The sequence below is a fragment of the Aspergillus puulaauensis genome, chromosome 7 (genome assembly GCF_016861865.1).
Source record: "Aspergillus puulaauensis MK2 DNA, chromosome 7, nearly complete sequence".
Classification (NCBI taxonomy): domain Eukaryota; kingdom Fungi; phylum Ascomycota; class Eurotiomycetes; order Eurotiales; family Aspergillaceae; genus Aspergillus; species Aspergillus puulaauensis.
In genome coordinates, this window is record NC_054863.1 from 2,385,889 (window position 1) to 2,403,447 (window position 17,559).

Sequence of the window (17,559 nt, forward strand, 5' to 3'; positions counted from 1 at the left end):
AAAAGACTAATAACAGGACATTTTCGCAAGTTACCTGATACTCAAATGCCAGCCTTGAACTGAAATATCTGATCACTAATGGTACAATTCTTTGTGCTTTTATCCCAGTATATCATACATGAAAGAAGGAAAAGTACATATTCAATCACTGCCATGATCCACAAACTCATCCATACTACTTATCGAAGCCGTTTCCCGATCACAAATAATCTCATGGATCTCGCTATTGAACGGCTTCCCGTGATCACCCCAATCCCACTGCCTATCACCAAGCAAAACAGTCCTATGCCCAGTCACGCAATCGTGAGCCAACACACTGATAGTCGGGTTCTTATGGCGCAGGATCCTCATCTGCCTAAGACTGGGCGTCTGCTTTACCGTCTCGCTAGCTGCCCTAATCATCTCATTGAACAAACCATAAGTAGACATAACCTTGGTGCAATGACGACTAAACCTCCCATATGTATGGCCGGGCTCAACGAGACTGACGTTAATAATGATGCTTTCAATTCTAGATGTGCCCATCCCCGTCCCCGTCCCTGTCCGCTGCATATTAAAAACCCGGGGGCAGATCCTACGCATCCGCAACCGCAGAGATCGCAGCGATGGTATTTTCCGCGCTAAACAGGGACACACATGCATCCCACCCTTGAACCTCGAGTCCCGGGTATCAAGCACCAGATGCTCAAGGTTGGACACGGCAAGCGAATCTACGAGCGCAACTGGCGACCATTTGGGCAGACACCGATGCCGGGGATTCAGAAGCCTAGCGCCATCATACGGGGTGTGAGTCCGCAAGGTAAATGATTCCAATTGAGCCGGAGCTGGAGCTGAAGCGCCATGTCCCGGGGGCAGCAGCATTTTGAGGCGCTCCCCTAGCAGATATTCCGGATTGTCACTCGGCCAGTCTAGTCGTGAATCTGTGTAGATTTGGACATGCTGTGCATATTGAACGAGCTTCTTTGCCGCAGAGTCGGGCATTTGGAGGAAGTGGTTGGTGCTGAGGACTAGGTCTTCATATAGGATGGGCTCTGCGACTGCGTACCACCATTTGCAGACCAAAAGACAACGGGCTTCTTGCTTTTGGAGCTCCTTACTGCCTACATAGTGGAATATCACGCAGAGGATCTCGACTGGGAGTGCCTCAATTGGCATCGTTGTTTGCAGTCGGCAACCAGTATCAGCTGGCAGGTATGTGGCACCAGGATAGAATCAAGAATATAGGAATGAGGCCACGCTGCCTTATGTTTGTTGGATATTAATTAACACAGGCATGAAGTAGATTCTTTTCATAGAAGAACGAAAAAAAAAAAAAAAAAAACTGGTATTCCTTGCGTTGCTCAGGGGTCACCTGGAGACAGGTGCGCTGGCTGGCTCCCTTCATTACGTTCGGAGCGGCCTGGCAGGTTAACTCGGTATGTGACATGAAAAATCTAATTGGTTAGTCTCTCAAGTAGGCAGGAGTGTAAATTAATTCATGTCAACGCAGCCCCGCTGCAATAATAGTAGCTATATGATATAGGTAACTAAAAGGTGGCTAAAAGCTCGTAGTGTATACTTAGGGGGTGCTGCAACGGCAGATAAGAACAACTGATACGTTCTGCAAACACTGCAAACACAACTTTTCTCCATCTCCGCAATGAAAAGCACATCTCCGTTGAGATTCTACATCCAAGCTCTGACTACACTCACCACGTCAAAATATCCACCGGAGGCAGATCTAATATCGAGGATCGAGCCTGCCAAAATGCCGCCTTCAAATAAACCCCCTTCGCAACCGGCAGACCTCCAATTCGAGCGCAAGAACCATGACATGGTTAAACTTCCGAAATGTACGTCTAACTACCATTTCTCACAGGAAAACGAGCTAGAAACCATTAAGAGGAATGAAATAGCTAACAAATGATTAAACTTCTCAGACGCCCGCATCCACAAACGCCCAATCCCACACGCCCCGATCGCATCTCCTTACGCGGGCCCCTCAACCCCCAAAACAATCTACATCTCCAGCTCAACGCCGTACATGAGCGCCGTGAAACGCGTCCAGAAACTACTCCGACACGCCGAGAAGCGCGCGACGGCATCCGTTTCCGCGGCTGTTGCGGGGAAGTCGAAGCAGCAGAAACGAACATACGGGAACCAGAACCAGAACCAGCAGGAGAGACTGCTTGCTGCTCTTGCGAGGGGTGAGGAGCGCGAACAGCTTAGTAGCGAGGAGGTTTTTGTTAAAGCAACGGGGAAGGCGATGAAAGTTGCGTTGAGGGTGGGAAGGTGGTTCGAGAGCGGAGGGCGGGAGGCGGAGTATAAGGTGCGGGTCACGACGGGATCTGTACTTGTTGTTGATGATGTAGAGGAGGATGAGGAGGGTAGGGAGGGGCTTTTGAAAGAGGTGGAGGGGACGAAAAATGGGGCAGGTGGTGCTCAAGGTGGCAGTGAGGATACGACTATGTTGACAACGACGACGCTGTCGGGAGCGGGGGATACCACTCTGATGACTGAGAATTCTAAAGAATCTGCGACAAGTGATGAGACCGCGATAGATGCTCCCTCGAAGCCTCTTTCGAAGTCACAACTGAGAAAAAGAAAGAGGGCTGCCGGTTTGGCAGCTTCGATTGCTGAGACCGAGCTACCGGAAACGCGGACGAGATGGGTTAATTCCGTCGAGGTCGCTATATCCCTGAAGTGAGAGTGGTCATCGATTTGATCTGTCTACCTCCACGACACTTATGCGTCTCGAACTAGCAGTCGACTACTGTTAACCGGGCATCAGTCTCCACATGACCGTCCCGGCGTATCCAACCGCTAGACAGCTGGTTGCGCCCCCGCGTCTATCACGGCTTTTATTTCTGACCAATGGCCGATTCGAAGGCGTCATCCTAGAGGTCGGCGCGGCTTTCAGATATCTGGTGCAATATACTTATGGCCGACAAGACAGTTGATGCACCGCATGACCCCAACCCAGCATAATGCGAAGCCCAAAAACTGTGGACAGTCACCTACAAATATCTCAGCAATTCGCACTCCTAAAGTCTAGACAAGAAAAAGGATATGGGATGATATTTCCAGAGTTCGTGTTTTATTGCTCAGGTGATGCTGGTCCAATATATACAGGAATAACACGGAATGAAAGAGATGACTGAAAGGAAAGATAATCCATATGACGCTCAGTCTCCAGTCGACCGCAAAAGTTCTAGCAGAATGAATCGTAATCTCCATAACCTGGATCACGCTAAATGCAGCAGGTGACCATCATAGTGCAGTAGGAAAGTCAGTGACTGTGAAGGGTGCATACCCACATAAATATGGTCATTCGTCACTGGGTCAAGGAAGGTGAGCGAGGGCCGCTATAATAGACTAATACACAAAAGGCTGGGGCTCAGTCCCTGTATCTGCCAAGATGTGAAAGAGACATGAACAAGGAGAAGGGCCACTGCTGCCAGGGAACCGTAACTGGAACAGCATAGCATCTGAGAAATTGAAAATGGAACATAGACAGGAAATATGAAGAGAGAGTCATGCAAGTTACGCCAAGGTCATAACTGCAAGGGCATAAAAAGTGATGAAATATAAAAGCGCCAGGAAGTCATGATCAACGCCAGAAGAACTGATCAGAATACAGGGATAATAGAAAATAAGGTGCCGAGATAAAAGGCTAAGCCAAAAGAAGATATTTTGTGACGACAAGGAAAATGGAGAGATCAAGACAGGGTATAATTAATCGGACGAGGTCTGCGAAAAAGAGGTGTGATGGCCGCGCGCCCCGGTTAGTCGTCCATTTTTTGCCATCCATTTAGGTATGCCATCAATCCAACACCAAGAAGCACGACGCCGAGCATCGACGCAAATGGACTCGTTTGCTCAATGGCATCACGACGTCTATGCGTTATATCTGTTGTGCCGGGTAATTCGAGGCCCTTGGCACCGGGTGGCGATACTGCATGCTGCGGATCTGCTTCGAACTCCTTGATAGTGGCCCCTGACTCGTCATCCGGCTGTGGAGACGAAGCATCAACAGCTCTCGTGGGCTGGACTGTTGGCTCGACACCCTTGTCGCTGGTGCGAGAACGCTGTTTCCGAAGCTCCTCAATCATCTCAGCCAAGGATTTGCGGGTTTCGGTGGTTTCTGTCTCTGCCTTCTCTGTCCGGTCTTTGTATGATGAGAGCTGGGTCTTCATTTCTTCCATCTCTCCCATCATTGTTTCCAGCCGACGCTGGAGTTTGTCGGTCTGGTCCTCGACCGCTGCAGTGTTTTGTTCTTCGGGTGAGCTTGTACTATTAACCAGTTGCACATCGGACTTCTCGCCTTCGCTGGCGTTTTGTGGCGAGCTATCAAACTGTGGGCCGAGTTGAGACGCGGATTGTGGTTCATCTGATTCTTTGATGGACACGAATTCCAAAGATTTAGCCTTCTCCTCGGCGGACTCGCGAGCATGTCTTTCCTGAAGGAGCAGGTTCTCAAGCTCTTTGACACGGGCGCCTTGGCTGTCAAGCTCCCTTTTGGCAGACGACAAGGCTTCAATGAGAGAAAGAATCTGACTGGACTCTCGGGACACAGGCGAGCTACCAGCGCTCATCTTCGGTTTCTCTGTGTCTGATCGTTTGAGAGGACTTATGACATCAACGCCATTCCGCGGCAGAGCATCGGGCTTTTCAGGCAAGGGTTGCTGAGGTGGAGGTGCCGGCGGGTCGGAAAATCGCGAGAAGGAGTCCATGCGAGGCATCTTCGGCCTTCCGTTGATCTGGCGAGACGAAGTACTGTCAGCTGGCGAATGCTTTTGCTTCTCCTTCTCCTTCTCTAGAGCACCCGGCTTCATCAGTCCATTCAAAAAATCGTCCGTCTGGCGAAGATCTTGCTGCTGTTGTTTAGCCTGCTTCATCTCGGTCTAGGAAAACTGTTAGCCGGAGTCGCGAATAGAAAATTATTGGTCACCGTACAGTCAATCTTTTGACGATTTGTTCAATTGATAGAGGAGAGTTCCAATAGTTCATCTGGCGTTGTTGCTGAAGTGCAGAGAACTGGGTGCTGGCGTTACTCTGTGTACTACGAGTACTAGACGCGCTACCGGCTCGTCCTCGCATGTGCGACAACGGCTGGCTGAGAGGAGACGGCAAAAGACCGTTCCCGGAAGCTGGGTCTAAGTCTCCGAGGGTGAGATCGAAGATGTTAGGTACGCTCCCATAAATGCCTGCATGCTCGACTTTGGCAGAAACCTTGTGATGAACAACGGTTTTCTGGTCCTCACTGACGATGTCAATTCCCAGCTCTAGCGTGTCATTCTCCCGGATTTCATTAGGGTCAGACTCGCGGTTCTCGGGAGATAGGCGCTGGCCGTTGAGGAAAGTACCGTTGGAAGACTTGACATCCCGAATCCAGACCTTTCCAGCTCGGTCGGCCCAAATCTCAGCGTGCTGCCGAGACAGGACTTTGGAGTCGAAGAAACCATTCTTGGATGTGGGCACTGTTTTGGCATTCGTTTGCCGACCAATTCGTAGTGTATCCGGGTAAAATGGCACCGTGATTTGTTTCTTCTCAAATGTGCCATTGATCGGGATGAGAGTCAAGATTGCAGGAGGTTCTCCAGCAGGGGCGCTTCCCGCGCGAACGCCATTCTGCTGAGACGACTGGAGGAGGTGTTGGGAGGGTAGGATAGAGGAAGGCGGTTGTTGCTGAATGGCAGACATAGCAGATGAGGCGCCCGCGCCGGAGAAGAAAGCTGGCTTCGCTTGCGAGCGCGCGTTACTTATTCCAGAGACTGGCTCGGACTTGGAATTAGGCCAAACGCTCCTCGAAGACTTCTTTTTTGAAGAAAGAGTTGCAGAGTCACCGTTAGGTTGTGCTGCATCAGTACTGGACGGGCTGGCAGCAATAGTCGAGGTGGACGAATTAGACCCGATGGAAGAAGACGAGTTGGATCTCTGTAGGGTCTTTCGCGGCATAAACATGCGGGAGACCTCGTCAGGGTTCATCGAAGACAAACCTCCTTGTCCACCGTCACCAGATTCGTACCATCCCAAGCGGGGCCCCGTCTGTACGCTAGGTGGTGATGCCACAGCAGTCATGGAGAAGGAGGCTAGATTTTATACAAAAATGTTGGGGATATTCAAGGCCTTCCTATCTCATGAGCGCGCTAGTAAGTTGGCGCACAGGAAGGAGTCGGCGGGCAAGTAACGACGAATGAGCGATGTTTAGTTATTCAATTGGATTTATGTGATATATCGCGAAGGAATCGACTTTATAGCGATGCTGGCGCGGCCAACACAGGAAGTGGCTGTCTCGTTCGTTCTCGACCTGATCCGGGGAGGTCACGTTAGCATCATGCGAGTCCCACCAAGCGAGTGTGCTGTGTTCTCCAGGGCCAGGTGATCCTAACCGAAAAAGGGAGCATCACAAAAGGCGTATAACAGAGATTCTTACCTCGCGGAAGATGAAACCTGATAACCAGGGCAGTGTCGAGGTAGGACAGGAGAAGCCGGCGACCTCAGATCAAGGAGGCGCTTGGGTCTGGGCCGAAGCTGAGGAGTAGGCGGTAAGAACGGTGTCCCAGGGGAAGCTGAAAGCGAGAAGTACGAGACGGATCAGCCGCCTTGCACGGGCCGGTTAAGCGACCAAAGCAGCAAATTTCTGACACGCAAGGGCGAATTTTGTCGAGGCAAACCCCATGGGAGGCACTGCGAGCGGGAGAGGGAAAGTCAGCTCGCAGTTCCTTCGTTCCCCGGGTCACGTGTAAAAACAACACGTGCCTTATGTAAGCTAACGTTTGCTCTCAAAATAGAAGGCGGTGTCACGTGCGCTCCGGTCGCCGGCTTTGATCGTCCGACATTTGGAGACTTGGGAGTTGTTGCAAAGTGAACTCACAAAGCATTACGAAGACCTACGGGTGGCTGAATTGTGCGCTGAATCGGCTTATTTGATACTATATTCTTGATTTTACTGTTTGTTATTTGAATTCAAAATGCCCGTTGTTGCAGGTCCTCCTCAAGCCCATGGGCCCTCCACCTTCGACAAAAGTGAGCTTCCCAATGGAACACGCAGCTTGCAGGCTGCTGTATTGTCTGTTCTCGGTACATTAATCGGCTAACAATTTTACAGTGAAGATGGGTGCGATGATGGGATCAAGTAAGTATTTCATTTTTCCCCCAGAATCTGCTCTTCTAGATCACTAACCACTATTTACTTGCAGCTGTTGGCGGTATCATGGGCTTCATCATCGGTTAGTCCTGTCGGACTTCGAGTCGCAGGCGATATACTGACCGAAATCTAGGAACTGTCACCATCTTCCAGTACGGTGCCGGCCCCAACGGCGTTATGCGGACTCTGGGCAAATACATGGTTGGGTCTGGTGCGACATTCGGGTACGTCACCTTTGATTACTCTATTCACGAATCGGTGAAATTTATATCTTCACTGCTAACTATTCAAAACCGCAGTCTCTTCATGTCGATCGGTAGCGTTATCCGTACCGAAGGTCCTCATAACGACGCCTGGCTCCGCGCTCGCGGACCCCCGATGATGCTCCCCCGTCAAACTCCTCTGCGACGCGCGCAGGAATAAGCTAGTCGTTACTGGCAATTATTGAGTAGTCGGGGCGCAAGTGTCCGCCTAGCGACCGACGATTGTACAATAGCATATACTAAGCCACATATCCTTATCTGAGATATGGAGATGTGGTGGATCATCCGAATCATAGCATACATGTTGAGGTATATGGCCTGGCTAGAGGGAGAGCAGATTGTATAGGACCTGCGGAGTTGGGCCACAGTTAGCTAGCTGGCAAGGCGATGTGTTTGGTTGTATGAGTGTAGGTTAATTATTAATGAGAAAGTTACGATCAGGATATGCTTTCTAAAGGTAGCTCAAACTCAATAAGTATTGAAAAAAAAAACATTCGTTGTTGTCAAGTTTAGATTTGATGTTGTTTTTCACGCTGTCTCAAGTATATATAAAGTTTGACATCGGTGAAATTATTTAAGACTTCTCCACATAATGAACAGAAAAAAGCCCACTCGAAAGCATATATTCTGTTTCCGGTCATATAAATTTCTTCAATTAAGGAACTGTCCGGAAAACAGATACCCTTAACCAGTTGTGGAGGTATGATGGCAGATGTCACCCCGCATCTGCACAATAACTCCCGAGGTCCTACATACGGAGGACAGGGGCACGACCTCGATCTCCACACCCATGCAACTGTCGACATTGACGATCCCGGTGAAGGGATAGTTCTTCACCTCTCATATAAATGTGGACGTGGCAAGGTCGACATTCACTGTTTGTATAGTAAACGAAGACTTTATTACAGGGTCACACAAGAGAGCCTCGCTTGTTCCTAGCGTGAGAATAGAGAGGTATAAACAAGCCTCCTATAGCTATATTTAAATGAGAATCCTTGTACTCTTTTTATATTGACTTTGTAGAGAGTTTTCCACCGCAACCCTCGGAAATAGAGAGAAGATACCCAACAGTCCGGTCTCGTTCACTACTTTATGGGATAAAGAAATATTATAGTATATTCTAGGGCAACAATATACATCAAATTAATGTAAATGGGTTGTAAGTTGTGCTGGTGTTGATGTTGCATATTTCTTTCCAGGCTGCAGTGTTGCAGTCTGTAACAAACAAAGCAAAGGGAATCAGTGAAACCACTTTCGAAACAAGATACGCAAATAAATATTGTGGAACCCAAAGTTCAACCTCGCACGAAGAATCCTACCCCCCACCCTTAGTAGGTACAAGCAAAGGCAAAAAAAAAGAAATCCGACCCAGCCTTAACGCCAGTTCTTGTTGCCACATGGTAGTCTATTAATCGCATGTAATAATAACCGCTCGTAAAACAGTCATACTAGTATTGGGTCCACTCTAACGCGCGTGGGCCGGAAGCCGGAAGCCCAAGTGCGGCAGATACAGACTAGGGTGCCACCAGACGAAGAGCGCAACGCAGGGGAAGATCGGGACCGAGTCGAAGATGTAGAAGGGCCACTCGTGATTATTGATGTAGCCGCCATGACCTTCAGTGAACTCGATGAGACGGAAGACGGACCGAATCAGGATCATGACAGTGGCCAGATTCACAGCGCGCAATAGATGCTGCCAGTCGCTGTTCCTTGGTTTATCTTGCACAGTCATGTTGAATGAGTCGTTGCTATAGTTGTAAGCCGGCTCAGATGATACAGATGCAGCCTTGACGAATGCTTTTGAGGTGAAATTGAACCGGATAGCGGCGATGGTGAAGAGGCCAAAGGCGGCGATTTGGACAATAACCCCAACGAGGGCAAGATCGCGGCCGCGATTAAATGTGTCGAGGTCCTCTTTGCTTGTCCCGTCACCAGCGGTAATCATGAGAGCGCCGATGAGCTGGAGCATTAGAGCGGCGATGTCAAACCCCACAAAGAGCGGGGTGACCCAACGAGGTGGCACCCAGCAGATTCTGAAGGTGCGTTGTTCTCTTGGGACGACGAGGTAGATGATGCGGCCGAAGAGGACGTAAAGGGCCCCAGCCATGAGGACTGGAGCGAGGATGAGGACGGCGAATTGGAGGACGTAGGGTGTTCGGGAGTGTGTGTTTTGGGTGGATATTGTGCGGGAGATGTAGCCGATTGCTTCCACTGTTGGATTTTGTTAGAAGAGATAGATTGAAAACGGGGTGGAGTAGCATACTTGCTCCGGCAATCAGCATGACAAGCCATACTACAGGTCTGAAGCGGAGCCACTGGACAACGGCTCCGATAAAAGCGAGGGTATAGAGAACTGCAAACACAACGGCGGCGCCCAACGAGGGGTCATAGTTGTAGTAGGATATTGGTTCTTCTCGTCGTGTAAGCATCGTGTAGGAGGAAGACGTGGATGAGAGTATTGAAGATGAGATTGCTGTCAGAGTGGAAAGTGAAAAGCCTTTATAGCTGGCGCTTCATATGATTCCCAATTATCACTGTACGACATGTTTACCTTTTAGGGTAAGCTACTAAGCCACCCCGTCAGCATTGGGGCCAAGAGCATTGCCGCCTTTACTTGTGAGCTAGAGATGAGAGGTGTTTTGAGTGAGGGCAAGGGAAAATGGTGCTCAAATCTGATGCTTGGGAGTCCAGCCTTGCAAGAGCTGAGGTGGTTGAGCAATGGAGTGAAGCCCTACGCTGCTGATGTTGATTGGTCAATAGTAAAAGGACGACGAGATGGTCGCCTTATTGGGAATAGCGTGTTTATGCGCGGGTGGTGAGGGCTGAGATCCAGATGGATGCCTGGGCCTGGGCAGTGGCTGAGCTTGTTCAATTGCAGGCTTATTTCATTCGATTCTTCAATAATGCGACGAAATACATTCCTTTTTCGAATCAGGGTCATGAGTACTGGTTCTCCTACAGAGGCGAGATATGACGTTTTGCGGTCGACCAAGCCAAAACTGCCAGCGTTGTCGGCAGAGACGACTCAGGGTAAGTGCCCAGGTAGCTAGAGCTTTTAGGAGTGCCGTCCCCATGTCGGTACCCCTTGAGGATCAGATTCTAAATGCACAAAATAGTGTGATCGCGCGAGACCAGCTTGCTCGCAATGTAAAAGGGCCAAAGAGGAATGTGCCGGGTATCGTGAGGTAACTTCGCTTCTATTCCGAAATGAGAATGAAAGAATCATTCGACTGTCAAAAGCTGCGCGTGAACGCTCGGCAGCAAAGCCCCAGGCGGTAGTACGACGGCCACAGGCTTCCAGTGCTCCGTTCAGAGACAATAAGGTTGCTGGGTTTGATGATGAGGTGGTGTTGAGCCGATCTATGCCTCTGGCGTCTCTAGACATGGATATTCCTGGGCTGCAGTTCTTTGTCCATCACTTCTCTAGCAAGTCTTGGGCCGACGAAGACTTTTCTCCTGGCCAGCAGTATGACGTGTTTCGAGACCTTGGAATTGACTCCCCGTTTCGAAATGCCGTCGTCTCCGTTGGTTTGGCGGCTCTGTCTAATGTCAATCGAGACCGTGCACTGTTGAATGTCGCTCGACAGCGCTACGGGGTGGCATTAAGGGCAGTTCGAAGCTTCGTTAAAGATCCACGTCATGGTAATGTAGCGGTTTTACTGAAAATGATTGTTATGCTGGCTATTTTCGAGGTTGGTTTCCACTGAACGGGGTTGAAGACGAATAACTAACTATCACAGATGGTGGATGCGAAGCCAGGAACATTCAACTCCTGGACGACACACTTAATGGGGATTGCTGCGCTTGTGAAGCAATCCCCCCACATCCCAGCACAGCAGCTCGACGCCCACGCAGAAATATGGTTTTATCTCTCTGTGATTGCGAACTACTTCCAGTCTGGAGGACCCTTTCCTGTCGAGCTGGGGAGCTGGGAAACCCAGCAGACGGTGTTGCTCACAGGGGCAACTCGACCGGTTTCCGAGCTAATTGACATTATGATTAGGTTCGTTGGGTTATGTGCGAGTCTTCAACGTCAGGAACAAACCATTGCCGAAGAGGTTATTCGTGAAGCAGTTGGCTTGGATATAGAACTCGAAGCCTGGGTTGGTCGTCTTCCAACAGAGTGGACCTTTACCACCATGCAAAGCACAGACATGACTGGAACATTCTACGGGCGGTATCATGTCTACCGGAGTGCCTGGTCCCCTCGGGTATGGAATCACTACCAGTTAGGCCGCTTGCTGGTCAATGAAGTCATTGCGTTCTATATCTCGCGACTGAGGGAGCCCACTGTGGATTGGATTGTGCAGAAAGAGCTCTCGCTGGCCGTGATAAACCAGACGGCGGTCGATATTTGCGCCGGAATAGCGACCCAGGGCCTCTTTTCCAATCACGATACATTGCCTTCTGACTGCTCGCCCCGCCCTTTGCTAAAAGGAATTTTTATGACAATCTACCCGTTGACGGTGGCGGGGAGTGCAACCGGTGTGTCAGACCAACTCCGCAACTGGGTGAATGAGACCCTCCAGATGCTGGCAGACCGCACAGGAATACGACAGGCGCTGGAGGCAATCCGGCGGATCCAAGAGCCTGCTGCGAATAATAGTCAGGAGCAGTTGCCAGCTGGGCTTCGGGTCATGCTGTGCAGCACTCGTTCGTGGTCGGGTTGACGCTGTGTCATCCCGCAGGCTCCATGGGATATGATTAGTCGTTCGTAGCGCTGACTGCCCGAGAGACCGGCAGCTAACAGCGAATGAGTTGGCAGTCGATGACTTGGCGAGATCTCACGGTGCCTTGCCGCTCACCGATTCAACCAACTGGGGCTGTTGGGACGGTTCGGGCCTACCACAAACGAGAAGCAAGTCCAGCAAATACGAGGTCTGAGAGCCGGAGAGACTGAGTTATTCATTATTGACCGGTGAATGACAGGTACAAAGTTTGTTCAACCATTATTCATTAAGAACGGCGATGCCAATATGGAGCTGCAAGGGAGACGGAATGTGGCCGTCACAAGAACAATGGAGCCGAACACCCTCGGAGTTGAAGGATGGGGAATGGAAATGGGGAAGAAAAACAATGGATTCAAAGTCAAGGCTGACTCGAGGAAACGGGCGATCCACACAATACAGTCTCATTACGAGAATACGGACCCGCTCACTGTCGGACACACCCGGTTGTGCCTGGATACGGTATTGGCGGTACCACAGGGTCCGGCTACTAGTAACAATAGTTTAATTAAAGCGAAATTTCACGCAATTTCGTTAATTGTCTAGTGTTATTGCTCCAGCGCGACATGAAACCCATCAAGAGCACATTGAGACAATGGCGGTGGCAGCTGTGCGACAAAGATATATCCTAATATAGCAGTTCGCTTGCAACGAATCTTCAACAAAGGTCCCAGAGAGACCTCGTGTTTATTGACAACGGTGCCTGATCCAGGAACAGCCAGCAGCCAGTCGTAGGGCGCTCATTTCTTTGGCTTCTGGGTCCAATTCCAGGCTGACGCCGATCGTGCAATTTGAGGCCCAGACAATCACGAACCCCTTGCACCGGCGCTTGTAATTGGGCCAGCAGATTCTGCCGGATATTCCCCGTCGTCCCTCTCGTGTTCCAGTCCCTCTTTCGAGTCTTCGACCCTCTTTCAACCTTCTTTGTTGGGCCGCGCCGTATTTAGGCCAGCGCCCCCCCCGGCATTCTCTGACGCTCCTTTTCCCTTTGTTTCTCCATCGTTTGACCCTGAGCAGCGCTCCTCCCACGCTCTTTACCCTGCCGTTCTTGCTTTCAATCTGCGATACGCTCACTCTTTTGTGTGTCCAGTTCGATTTCAAATACAGTCGTTCATTCCCTCAGCTTGCGTCCGCTTACGCTCTGCGCATCTCAACCCTCAAACGCAACAAACAAACTCCATCCTTCAAGATCTTTCTTCTATCTTTGAATCAACTACCGCTTCGCAAACAACAACAACAATGAAGCTCTCTACCATCATCTCGACCGCTCTTTGCTTGGGCGCGTCCCAGGTCGTCGCTGTTGAGACCCAAACCTCGACCTTGACCACCACCATCACCAGGACTCTGGTCCGCGTCAATGCTGTGACTCCTACCGCGACTCCCTCGTCGTCGACTCCTCTTATCCACACGAGCACCCCTCTGTCCAGCACCCTGATTCCTTCCTCTACCGCTACCGCCACCGCCACCGTGAAGAACGCTCCCTCCGATGAGCCCATCCACAGCAACATGGCTACCGGTTTTGAGGGCAACCTACCCATCGCGCTCGCTGGTGGAGCCTTCGCTCTGCTCTTCGGCGCTCTATAAGCGATGGAAACCCACAATTTTCTGGCAATTGACTCCTCATCGCATCCTGCGGAATGTCAACATAAGCAGTGGAGGCGGCCGATCAAAACGACTACATTTGATACCTTTTACTTCTCGTTTATACCTTTTTTTTAACTGCTATTTACTACTTATACCTTCTTGTATCCCTCCCGTTGACCTTGAATCGTGATTGAAGCGACGCGCGGACGGACGTGTTACGGATTCTATACCCCCTATTTACGATTATGATATTATGGTGCTTGCCGGATTTATTCTACTTCTTCTCGTTCTGATTACTGAGCCGCTGGGGTGAGATTCGGCCCTGATTCTATTTGCGCCGTCGCAGAGCGCTTTGTATATAGGTCGACTATCTATCCGAATCCATTGCAGTCAACGCTGGTTTTGTTTCCAACTATTCACAGTAAAATTAGATATGCAGTGTAAAGAATGTATGACCGATAATCAGATCACGATTCATTAGGAATCGATCGATCCACTTGCGATCTCAACCGCATTGATAGCAGATTGCAGAACGTTGGCATGCCGATCTGGATATGCGGACTGGAGACGCACATGGCTGCATGATTGGGCGCGACTCCAAGTAGACGCGTCTGTTTTGGGGAAAATCCAAACTGTGGCGAACGGGCGACTGTCATGAATCGCGACCGACAAGAACTCGTCTTGACGAATTAACTATTGTCCACAGAACCATCAGAGCTTAGCAGCTTGTTTGCAGTTTGCACCTCTTCGGACGTCATATTGCCGAGATGCGCTGATGCGACCGGCATCGGTCTCGTGCCTGTCTACCATAGCTGTCTCCTAGCTGGCAAGCTACTACTAGTAAATAGCCTCCTCCCCACCACGCGTTCCTCAAATTCCTCCCCAAAAACAGACATCCCTCTCCCCCCTCTCCCTACATACCGCCATCGCTTGGATTGAATTGACATTTGCCACCTGCGATTGAGGCTCTCTCCTTTTAATTTTAAATCAGACGCAATAATGGACTCCGAACCACCCCTCCCCCCACCTCCACACATCCGCCACCGCTCGCCAACAGCCAAATCGCAAGGCCATCAATCCCATCCACGAGCCTCCTCTTCCCAAGTAAACAAAACCTACCGTCTCTCCCGCTTCGACGACCACTCCAGCCAGCCCTCCAGTGACCCCGCGCTCTTCTCCAGCGACGACATCCCGGCCTCGGGCCTCGAGAACTACCATGCACCCGCAGCTGGCTCGGGCTCGCGCAAGCGTCGGTACCGCGGGACGTGGTGGGGGGAGATGGTGAAGGAGAAGGAGACGAAGCGGAAGCGCGTGGACTTCAAGGACAAGAGACTGGTGGATTCCGGTGTTTGGATGGGGAGTGATGAGTCGGTTGGGAGTTTCTTGCCGTCGGAGGATACGGGGTGCTGGGGGGAGGAGTTGTTGATTAGAGATGAGGCGACGGGGATGGCGACCGGGCGAGGGATAGCTGGGCTACCGGTTCGCGCTGGGCCTGCGAAGACGATGAGGGTGGAGGAGGCGAGGGAGTATCAGATGGCGAGGGCGGTGGTGAATGATTGTTTGGAGAGGGGATTGGATAGTATTGATCTTAGGTATTTCTTATCTCCTGCTGGATTCATTTTAGGGGATGATACTGATACTGGTGACAGTAATGGGAATCTACGCGTCGTTCCACAGGGCCTGTTACGGCCCCTGCAGCATCTTACAAAGCTCCCATCCATCAGGGAGCCGCCGATTAGTGAAGAGGTGTACAGCTCGTTGCAGCCTTTCCTTCGGCTCTTTCTCGCTGGAAATGGATTGAGCGCGGTTTCCGGGGAGCTGTTCGAGCTTGATTCTCTGCGCGTGCTGAGCCTGCGCAATAACAAGCTCACCGAGATACCACCCGCCATCCGCAGACTAACGAAGCTCCAGGAGCTCAACCTCTCTGTTAACCGCCTAAACTTCCTCCCCTGGGAGCTCCTCTGGCTTATCAAGAAGGGCGACCTGAAACATCTCACCGTCCGGCCGAATCCTCTCTCCCAAATTGAAGAATCTGAAATTGCCCAGTGCCATCTCACTTCGGAAATCGAGGAAGGCCTTGAGAACCTCAAAGCCGTTGAGTACGAAGGACCTGCCCCAGAAGAAGCCTGGGCCCCTATTCACATTGCAACCGGTCCTGTTCGCCGTTTCAACATGGAAGGGTTGCCTATCCCAGACACACAATTATCTACCGTCAAACAGTCTCAATCACACGTCCCGTCCCTCCGTGAGGTATCCCTCCTATCATTTAGCCGCTCCTCTTACTTCGACACCATCTCCGACGAGGAAATGACCGACCTCCCTAGCCTGATGCTCCGGCTTCTCCGGTATGCGCGGGGAGTGCACAGTGCCGGTGGTCGGTCCTGCTCGGTCTGCCACCGGAGCTTCGTCATTGCACGGACGGAATGGGTCGAGTGGTGGGACTGCAGCACGTATGAGAACGGGCTTAAGGGCCCGCGGGTGTCAGGGGAGAAACTACGTCCGTTGCCGTTCCGGCGGCTGGGGTGTAGTTTAGCTTGTCTTCCTGATGTTGCTTAGACGTTATAGTTAATGTGTATATATAGATGTACAGTATTCGAGCACACTCGACCTGTATCAACCTGTTCAATGGATAATAATTGCAGTCCAGTATCTGTTTCATACCAACCCCATTTATGGACCCTCAGTTGAGATATACTATCTACTTATTCGCCTTCTCCAAATCCGCCGCCCACAGCGCCGCTCCAACGGCGTTACTAAACTCAAACACCATCGACGCAAAGGGCACCATCTCCAGTAGCACAGACGCCATTCCAAGCCTATACAAGTTAGCCACAATACCCAGACCAAGCACAACCAATATTAACGGAAGAGAAGCAAAAAGAAAAAAAAGAAGAAAACATACCCCGTATATCCCCCCCTCCTCCTCGTCACCCACTCCTCCCTATCGCTACCCCCAAATCCCCTAAGCTGGAAATACCTCGCGTGCAAGCCCGGCCCAGCCTTCTTCCCCTTAACATAAAGATAAAGCAGCGTCCCAACAACCGGAACAAAATTCAACGGCAGCAGGACCATCGACCTTATCATCCCTCCAACAACCCCGCCAGCACCACCACCACCAGCAGAGCCGGAACTTCCAAAGGGCTTCTTGACCATCCTCCCAAGCCTTCCCATCAACGAATTCACATTAGACCTCACAACCCTCCCCTCGCTCACAAGCCCCTCACACCCCCTCTCCAACAGCACCGCATCAAAGACATCGACCAGCGCATCCCGGATAATCCACCCGCGGGCAACGAAGTGCGTGACGGCGCTGGCTTCGGCGAGAACAAGGAGCGCCCCCGCGATCGGCGCAAAGAACGGGCCCGAAGTGAACGTGAGAAGCGCGGTTTGCGGGACGTATGTGAAGACGAAGAGGGCAGTTGTTATTGAGGCGCCGGCGATCAGGGTTTGGGTTAGGATGCCGCGGAGCGGGGCGTATAGGGATTTGTGGGTTGCGAGGTGGATTATTCCCTATTGGGTAAGTGGTGTTAGTTGGACGTAGTTGATCGTTTTGTTAAGGTGGGATGGAATGGTTGGGTTTGAGGGGGGCGTGCCTTGAAGGGGTAGAGGTATGCGCCTGAGAGGAGGACATCTTGCGCGGTCGCGCGTAGGTGGGTGGATTCGGCGCGCAGGGCTTCTTTTGCTCTGTCGGACATTATTGGGGTGGTGAGAGTGGTTAATTGGTGTTGCAAGAAGACGAATACGAGAGAGGGCGTGGTGTTGAGAGCTGGAGCTAGAGCTTTAGGATTTGGTGCTAAGATTGGTACTGACGTCATTACTACCGCTATATGTATGACTGCCTTTCCAGATATTGTAC

At 51.0% G+C, this 17,559-nt stretch overlaps 9 protein-coding genes across 9 annotated transcripts; 5 read left to right on the forward strand and 4 right to left on the reverse strand.

Annotated features, from left to right (window-relative positions):
* Positions 1–141: 141 nt before the first annotated feature.
* Positions 142–1,155, reverse strand: APUU_70898A (F-box protein; the record flags this gene model as incomplete). Its single annotated transcript, XM_041695822.1, has 1 exon — positions 142–1,155. The coding sequence occupies one exon, from the start codon at positions 1,153–1,155 to the stop codon at positions 142–144; it is 1,014 nt and encodes a 337-aa protein (XP_041561514.1).
* Positions 1,156–1,747: 592 nt separating this feature from the next.
* APUU_70899S (ribonuclease P subunit p20 family protein) lies at positions 1,748–2,686 on the forward strand (the record flags this gene model as incomplete). Its single annotated transcript, XM_041695823.1, has 2 exons — positions 1,748–1,832; positions 1,920–2,686. The coding sequence occupies 2 exons, from the start codon at positions 1,748–1,750 to the stop codon at positions 2,684–2,686; spliced, it is 852 nt and encodes a 283-aa protein (XP_041561515.1).
* A 1,078-nt stretch (positions 2,687–3,764) lies between these two features.
* Positions 3,765–6,060, reverse strand: APUU_70900A (putative cytoplasm to vacuole targeting Vps64; the record flags this gene model as incomplete). Its single annotated transcript, XM_041695825.1, has 2 exons — positions 3,765–4,883; positions 4,936–6,060. 2 exons carry the CDS (start codon positions 6,058–6,060, stop codon positions 3,765–3,767), a joined length of 2,244 nt encoding a protein of 747 aa, XP_041561516.1.
* An 893-nt stretch (positions 6,061–6,953) lies between these two features.
* Positions 6,954–7,552, forward strand: MGR2 (MGR2/ROMO1 family protein; the record flags this gene model as incomplete). Its single annotated transcript, XM_041695826.1, has 5 exons — positions 6,954–7,008; positions 7,091–7,117; positions 7,182–7,211; positions 7,263–7,353; positions 7,429–7,552. The coding sequence occupies 5 exons, from the start codon at positions 6,954–6,956 to the stop codon at positions 7,550–7,552; spliced, it is 327 nt and encodes a 108-aa protein (XP_041561517.1).
* Positions 7,553–8,857: 1,305 nt separating this feature from the next.
* Positions 8,858–9,821, reverse strand: APUU_70902A (RTA1 domain-containing protein; the record flags this gene model as incomplete). The annotated part of the gene is made up of 2 exons (XM_041695827.1): positions 8,858–9,603; positions 9,656–9,821. The coding sequence occupies 2 exons, from the start codon at positions 9,819–9,821 to the stop codon at positions 8,858–8,860; spliced, it is 912 nt and encodes a 303-aa protein (XP_041561518.1).
* Positions 9,822–10,362: 541 nt separating this feature from the next.
* APUU_70903S (uncharacterized protein) lies at positions 10,363–12,062 on the forward strand (the record flags this gene model as incomplete). The annotated part of the gene is made up of 3 exons (XM_041695828.1): positions 10,363–10,422; positions 10,509–11,084; positions 11,133–12,062. The coding sequence occupies 3 exons, from the start codon at positions 10,363–10,365 to the stop codon at positions 12,060–12,062; spliced, it is 1,566 nt and encodes a 521-aa protein (XP_041561519.1).
* A 1,296-nt stretch (positions 12,063–13,358) lies between these two features.
* On the forward strand, positions 13,359–13,703 carry APUU_70904S (uncharacterized protein; the record flags this gene model as incomplete). Its single annotated transcript, XM_041695829.1, has 1 exon — positions 13,359–13,703. The coding sequence occupies one exon, from the start codon at positions 13,359–13,361 to the stop codon at positions 13,701–13,703; it is 345 nt and encodes a 114-aa protein (XP_041561520.1).
* A 999-nt stretch (positions 13,704–14,702) lies between these two features.
* On the forward strand, positions 14,703–16,259 carry APUU_70905S (leucine-rich repeat domain-containing protein; the record flags this gene model as incomplete). Its single annotated transcript, XM_041695830.1, has 2 exons — positions 14,703–15,295; positions 15,353–16,259. The coding sequence occupies 2 exons, from the start codon at positions 14,703–14,705 to the stop codon at positions 16,257–16,259; spliced, it is 1,500 nt and encodes a 499-aa protein (XP_041561521.1).
* Positions 16,260–16,401: 142 nt separating this feature from the next.
* Positions 16,402–17,518, reverse strand: APUU_70906A (uncharacterized protein; the record flags this gene model as incomplete). Its single annotated transcript, XM_041695831.1, has 3 exons — positions 16,402–16,519; positions 16,606–17,213; positions 17,297–17,518. 3 exons carry the CDS (start codon positions 17,516–17,518, stop codon positions 16,402–16,404), a joined length of 948 nt encoding a protein of 315 aa, XP_041561522.1.
* Between the last annotated feature and the right edge of the window lie 41 nt (positions 17,519–17,559).